We start from the raw sequence: 7,500 nt of genomic DNA, 5'->3' as shown, positions 1-7,500 counted from the left end.
AAGCTTGTGACACAAAAATGTCTGTCAAGCGTGCGTAATTTAAGTTACAAATACAAACTACAGGGATGAACTTCGAAAAACTGTTAGGCTGAACATTTCTAAACTCCAATTGCAATCTATTTTAATCTTCTTCGGTATTTTCCATCTCTGCGTCCTTTTGTATTTGCTGTTTTATTCAGAGCTTACGCCAATGTTTTAAGTAGTTATGTTAAAGTTTCGCTTGATTTGGTTGCTAGCACCCATTTGCGGAATTTTAACCAGAGTTGGTGCAGTAGTAAGAAAAGCTCTGGCCTCCAACCAATGCAGCCCGGGTTCGGTACCACATTTTATTTTAAGAAGACTAATAATACGCAGTCTTCGATTCGAAGTTGTTGTTCAATCAGCAGTGAACAAATGCACAAGTTCCTCTTTGATTTCTTTCCTTAGGATAGGGACAAACCGCTTACATACCAATTTGCCTACAAAACGGGTGACGGTTTGTACACAGTTGTGTCCTTCGGACGTGTAGCTCAAGCCAGAACAGTGCTTCCCCAAGGTCGCAAAGATGAAGACTTTGTTATCGAATTTGACATCACAATAAAGGACAGTTTGTCTGCAGAAACTACAGTCACACTGCGAGTAATTGTAAGTGGCAGACCTTTTTCACACATTTATTTTCTTGTTACACAAATTGCGGAAAAGTCCGGCATATGCGGCAAGCCCAATTACAAGCATGTTCATTAATATTTTGACTGTTAGAGTGCTTCTTACTGTGATTGCTTAACACTTGACTAGCAAAAATTTGAGCTTTGATTTTATATGTAAAGGTTGTTAACTTTGAGCGTAAATTTTGGACTTCAAGGTCCGCTATTACTGACCGATTGGACGTCATTGACTCACTAGAATTTCAGCGTGTAAACGCAGCTTAATATATATGCAAAACACGAGTTAAAAGTCTGAAAGCCCGAAAGTCCCGTGCTGCATATTAATTCAGCCGCGTACAGACGTATTGCATTCTTAAACCATTGAATCTTTGACGCCATTTTCTTCTCGATCCAGCTCCCTCAAGACTCAAAATTCAGTAATGGCGGTCCGTGAAATAGGAAAATTCTAGTGAAAATAAACAGGCGACTTCTTTAAATCAAGGCTTAAAACTTGGGTCACTTACCGTTTAGTTAACATATTTTTGAAATCTAAAGAAAAATAAATTGATTTTCTTGGTCATAGTAGCATTTTTAAGATCCGTTTCTGATTTCAGCAATGCCAAACGTGGAACAGCGTACCACATATGTTTTCCTGAAGCAGAGTTTTGCTTCTTATGCAGCTCATCCACCAGTGACGATGCAAGAAATGTTTTTCAGTGCGTCATACAGCATGTGTGTGTCCCTGCGACACTCAGCTCATACGCAGTCTAATTCCGTTCCCTAGTTCTTCAAGCTTCATCCGTCAAACTGCCATGTATGTTAGTAATGAACTCACCAGTTGCTCGTCTTTTGTGTTTTGTTAGGTTGAGCCCCCGCCTGCAGGAGAGGATATCAGCGGTCTTGTTGTGGGTAACAACAGTCAGCTTAATCAGTTTGTGCAACTGGGTGACGTGAAGAAGGCCACTCAGCTCGCAAACGCCGTCCTGCAAACTGTGCAACAGTCGGAAACAATTCAAACTGAAGACAAGATTGAAGTATGTGAACAAAGTCAACAGTAAGACATTTATTAAAACAAGAACCTACTATCTATTAAAAATTGGGATTTTTGTTTGGAATAATATTCCGGGGACTTTCATTTTTTTTTTTTTTTTCAATACACAACATTTATTAACAAATGTTACTATACTTACAATACTAACAGTACGACGACTACAGTACTTACCAAACAGTATTAATTTACACCATACAAAGCATTGCAAAGTAGAAAGAAAAAATAAAATACAAAACAAAAGTTGCAAGTACTTACAATCGCTATATTGCACAGTATACAATACAAACAAAAACTGCAAAGGTTACTGAATACAACCAAAATTAAAATGCGGTACATTGACGGAAAACACCCTTATGTACAATCAACAAGAATATGTGTAAAGTTCTGCCATTTAGCAAAGAAAAGTTTTTGTTGTCCCGAGGTAACTGCTATGGATTTTTCTAGTTCTATCTTATCCTGCACTAATCTTTTGAAATCAATAAGAGATGATTTATCGTTATTTAGTGCATTAACATAAAGAAAATACTTTCCGAGTGTTATGAGATGATTGAGAGCTAAACAAGGTGGACTCAATTGGCGAATAATTCCATATATAACGTCTTGGGGGACAGATCTAATTGAAGGTTGCATAATTGCAAAATCCAATTTTGAAATTCAGACCAAAAGATTGACGCTTGCACACATTCAACAAACAGGTGTGTAACAGTTTGATGTATTGCGGGGCAGAATGGACAATGCGGAGACGAAACTTTTTCCAGTTTGTACAATAATGAGTTAGTAAATAAGATGTGGTGAATGATTTTGTATTGGAACATAATTAGTTTTGTTTCTTTTGTAGCCTTAAAAGGTAGAAGGTAAATCTTAGAAAAATCGTCACGCTGAAAGTTATAATGTTCAAGCCTTTTTTCGGCGGTGGGACTGGGTAATTTTTGCCTGGTGAGAAGTTCTTGATATAAGGTCTTACAGGAGAGGGGTCTACTTGAAGTACATCTGGTTAATGCAGGTGTTGGGTTGCTTTCATTTTTGAACAAACATTTTTTCCATTCACTCAGTATGGCCGATACAAGGCTGCGGTAGGTTAAAAAATGACATCTTTTTATATAAAATTTGTCGGCTAGCACTCCAAACGGAAAAAAACAGTTTTCTAGAACGTTCAAGAGATCTTTTATCTGCTTGATGCCGTTTTGGCACGATTTAGAGTAAAAATGGAGTTTCCATTAACCTTTATAAATCCGTTGTTCCAGATGATTTTTTGCAGCACAGCTTCTTTGTTTCCAGGAGTGCTTATCTTAATTTCTTGCCAGTAACAGATGACTTGTTTATAGAACGATGGAATGTGTTTGTTAAGATTAAGAAGTTTCGTGTCGTAATTACAATTAAACAGCTCTATTCCAGCTACATTGGCTAAGAAATAGGTTGGAATATACTTCCACGGAGCATTAATTTCGGAACAAAGTCGTTTGACCCAAGTAAGTTTCAACGCTTTATCGAAGAAAGAGAAATCTTTCATGCCTAAGCCACCTTCTTTTTTACTTTTAATTTGAGTTGTTCTACGACTCTTCGCCGGTTTATAGTTCCAAATAAAATAAAAAATTAGTTTGTTAACTTCGTCTGCAAAATGCTCCGGAGTTTCCAAGACGCTGCATACAAATATAAGCTTGGACAAAGCTAAGGTTTTAACAATGTTAATTCTACCTTGTAATGAAATGTCTCTTTGAGACCACATATTAAGGGTCTTTTTTAATGTTTCCAATTTTTCTAAGAAATTTTTTTTTTAACAGCGGTTTCGTGGTTATAAGAGAAGTGAACGCCTAAGGCATATACTGGTTCATGACTGAGCCGAAGGTTACAAATTGCGTCATTCCGGTGACTTAGTGATCCTAGCCAAAGCATTTCAGATTTCGATTGATTTATCTTTAATCCAGAACAACTTTCGAATTTGGTCAACAATTCGAAGAGATTCGCAACCGATTGTACATCTGCCAACAGAGCGGTTGTGTCGTCTGCGTACTGAGTTAGCTTTACTTCTTGGTTAGCTTTAATGTTAATTCCCTTAATAATGTCAGAGTGTCTGATTGACTGCGCTAGAAGCTCAATAGCAATCACAAAAAACATCCAACCCTGACGTACTCCTCGTTGTAAGAAAAAATGTTTTGAAGCGTGGCCGTTGTTGAGAACATAACTAGAAATGTCTTTATAAAATACTCCGACCCACTGACGTAGTTGGGGACCGAAGTTAAAGCTTGAAAGGCACTTTTGAATATACTCCCATTCGACAGAATCAAAAGCTTTTTCGAAGTCCAAGAATATGGCGATACCAGGAATTTGCCTATTCTTAGTAAATTCCATTATATCGATTATTTGACAAATGCTTTCTCCAATGAATCTCCCCCTAATGTACCCTGACTCGGAAGGGTGAATTATGTGTGGTAACACTTTTTCTAGGCGTGTCGCTATTGTCTTAGTAGCGACCTTATAATCCACATTTAATAATGAAACTGGGCGCCAATTTTTTAAATATTCGGTATTTTTCTTTTTCTTTGGTAAATACTTTTTCATCATTTGGAAAATGAATAAAACAAGTTGTTTTAAATCTAGACATTTCATCAATATCTATATAATAAACAGAACATTACATGGCCGCTTGGGGATACGAATTTTATCCTCTCGTGCTGAAAGTATCTCTCACTCGTTCGCTTCGCTCACTCGTGAGAGATACTTGCAGCACTCGAAGATAAAATTCGTATCCCCGCGCGGCCATGTAATATCCTCTATTTATCTTTTACGTCTTGGTATTTTTGGGCTACTTGTGGAATTAAGAAGCATAGTTTTTCAACATAGGAGTTATCGGCCAAGAGAGAATTGTTGAATTTCCAAAAGCCTGGCCCACGAGGAGGACCTGGTTTGTGAAATGATAAGGATAGTGAGACGGCTGAATGATCGGAGTAAATATTTGGGAGTATCCTGGATTCATTAATAAGATAATTTAAGTGTTTTGATACTAAAAAATAATCTAATCTACATTGAATTTTCATTGATGGATTACTCCATGTAAAACCATAAGATTGTGGATTCTTAAAACGCCATCCATCAATAAGGGTGTGTGTTTTCAGCAAAGATTGAAATTCCACAACAGCCTCCTGTGTTTAATCCAGAGGTTTGCCGCCGCATTTGTCCATGCAGCTAATTGCGCACTTTGTATCACCTGCTAAAACAATATTTTCATTTGCATACATTTTTAGATAAAAAGTGGATATTTCCCTAAAGAAGTGAGCACGATGCTTTTGTTCATTTGGAGCGTAAATATTCACGAAAACGCTCTTTTCACCATCAACAGTGACTTCAGCAATTAAGAACCTGACATGTTTGTCCGGCGGTTTTGATTGGTTTAACGCGACTGCATTATAATCAACAACACCATGCCCAACACAATGCGTATCATGAATCGTCTTGTAGTGTTTTGGAAACAAAAAAAGATCAAAAGGCAGAGAAAAAAATTGAGAACGTTGGCCAACATTTGCTGATTTCCCCCAAAAGTCTTTCGGGGGAGGGCGACAACGTTGGCATTTTGAATTTCAAGTTTTTGTGATTAGACCGTGCGCTGCCTATGCGGCCTATGCTGCCTAAAACGCGGCAACTGACTTCTAAACATCCCAATTCCAGAAAAGGTCATCTTCCCAATTCGATGTAATCCTTTTTTTCTCATATTGGAAATAGATTTAGCGAAGTTTCTCGGGCATTATCCTACTTGCATTGGTAAAATAAGACATGATAAAAGCTAACCAAGAGAATATGAGATCGGAGAGCGAATCCCTGTGCCCCACGATAATTATATAATTATAATATAATTATTTGAATTCTATTTTTAGATGGCGTCAATGCTACGATCGTTATTTTTACCTGTTGTCAACATGACTACGCGGTCCACTTTCGCACCAACTGACCAATAAGATGTCGTCTCTGAAATAACCGCGCAGTGTGACGCAAAACTAATAAATAGAATTCAAATAATTTTCTTCAGAATAGGGACGACGACTACGACTACGACAACGCCACAAAATAAAAGGTTTAATTAGCAAAAACAATAGCTTTGCGCGCCTCGCGCGTGCGTTTCACATTTTGATACATTTCCTTGCCGTTCTAGTCCTGAGAACGACGTGAAATGATCAAATTTATGGTTATGTTGAGGACGCTAGCATCTGACGATGACGTTTCAGTTTTCTCTCCAAATATCCACTTTGCTCATGTCAATTTCATACCTGGAATGTTGATAAACACTTTCCATGCCGAACGACTTTGAATAATCGGGAAATTATTACAATAACGGAGAATAATATTTTTAGATAACGTTCTCGTAGCCGTCGTCGTCGTTTTTCTTGCTTAGGCTTCCTACTGTTTTATCTAACACGCAGTCTCTGTTATGTATTGTAACTTATCAAGTGACAGATAGAACACATCCTTTGCGATCTCATTTTCTTATTTGTTTCTTTGCAGATTAAGTCTTCTATTGTAAAAGAGGTGTCTACTGTGGAAGTGGGTAATTTGCAGTCATTGACTCAAGTCTCATCTGTGATTGGACAAGCAACCCTGGAACCCGAGCAAGTCACAGTAGAAACACAGGTAGGCACGTGATAGCCGTGTTATAAACACGTGCTATCTACTTTATCGTGGTTCGTTTCTGTTTGGACAAAATAAAATCCCGTTTGAAATTTGGAAAGGAAAAAATGCTGTATGGGGGGATACTGTTTTAACCTTCTTGCCAGTGCCTTCATCCACCGGCGGAGAGTTTCCGAATTTCATAGAAATTACAACACAGTGCGACTAACGGATGCCATTAACTTCGCTTCTACGGTTGCAAAATATCTTCATGAAGTCTGTAATTGCTTTCTTCGGAGAACACCCAAATAAAAACAAGCTCAAGAGCTTTCGCTGCTATCAGCTTGAAGGGTTTAATTGGTGAAACACGGCTTCTTATATCCTGATTCTTCAAAAGGTGATTAAGGACCGCTGGAAGACCATATCTGACATCCCTGTTTTTTATTTACTTTTTGGCTCGTGATCCGAACGGATAACGTGGTAAAAAGGGAAAAAGAACTGGGGAACAAAGACAAAATAAAGGGAACATAAGCCATTTTATGGATCAAGAAGCTGACAACAACTTTGCAAGCAATTTAGGGTACAAGGGAACACAAGCAAATTTAAGAGAACAAGGACCCCAAATTTCACCCCCCCATCCTCCTCTCTGAGGACCTCCTCATTGCTGATTTTTAAAAAAAGCGTGATTGTACTCTGTAGATTTGCACCGCAAATAAGAAGGAGTTTTGCTGGTAATAAAATATATTTATAATTTTCAAATTCTTCCTGTCCTTATTGATCACCCGCAATGAACTAAGCTAAAAACTCAATTACACTTTAGGATCTTGCTTTGCAAACTCTGTCATCCTTGACATCCTTGTTACGAGACAAGACCAAAGAGGATTATGCCGCTGAATCAACTCTGGTTGAACAAGGAGGAGAGAACCTGGTGCTGAGCCTTGGCAATGTCCTCAATTCTGCTGCTCAAAAAGCCAGCGTGATTGGAAAGAAAAAATTGCCATCTGTCGTACGAACAAAGGTAAATGAGCAATCGATGCTAGGTCAGTGGTTATTTAAGCAGCAAAAATATTTGTGTGATTGTTTTCGTTTTTTAATTTGTGCATCAAAACCAGAACAAAGCTCATTAATCAGCTGATTAATGATTCTGGCCAACTTCAACAAGGGAAATTCATGATTTAAAGAATTAAAAGCGCGGAAAATGCATTCATTCCCGCAGCGCGCTTGTCCGAT

General features: G+C 38.0%; 1 protein-coding gene across 1 annotated transcript in view; it reads left to right on the top strand.

Moving 5' to 3' along the window:
- The window catches only part of LOC138014059 (polycystin-1-like protein 2), a 33,324-nt gene that overhangs the window by 15,313 nt on the left and 10,511 nt on the right, over positions 1-7,500 (top strand). The window contains exons 9-12 of the mRNA XM_068861088.1: positions 427-624; positions 1,487-1,657; positions 6,169-6,294; positions 7,091-7,288. Of these exons, the coding sequence (XP_068717189.1) occupies positions 427-624; positions 1,487-1,657; positions 6,169-6,294; positions 7,091-7,288 (693 nt within the window). The remainder of the gene's footprint in view (positions 1-426; positions 625-1,486; positions 1,658-6,168; positions 6,295-7,090; positions 7,289-7,500) is intronic.

This window comes from Montipora capricornis, chromosome 8 (genome assembly GCF_036669925.1).
Source record: "Montipora capricornis isolate CH-2021 chromosome 8, ASM3666992v2, whole genome shotgun sequence".
NCBI lineage: Eukaryota > Metazoa > Cnidaria > Anthozoa > Scleractinia > Acroporidae > Montipora > Montipora capricornis.
Note: the sequence above shows the minus strand (reverse complement) of the source record. Positions and strands in the feature narration are given on the sequence as shown.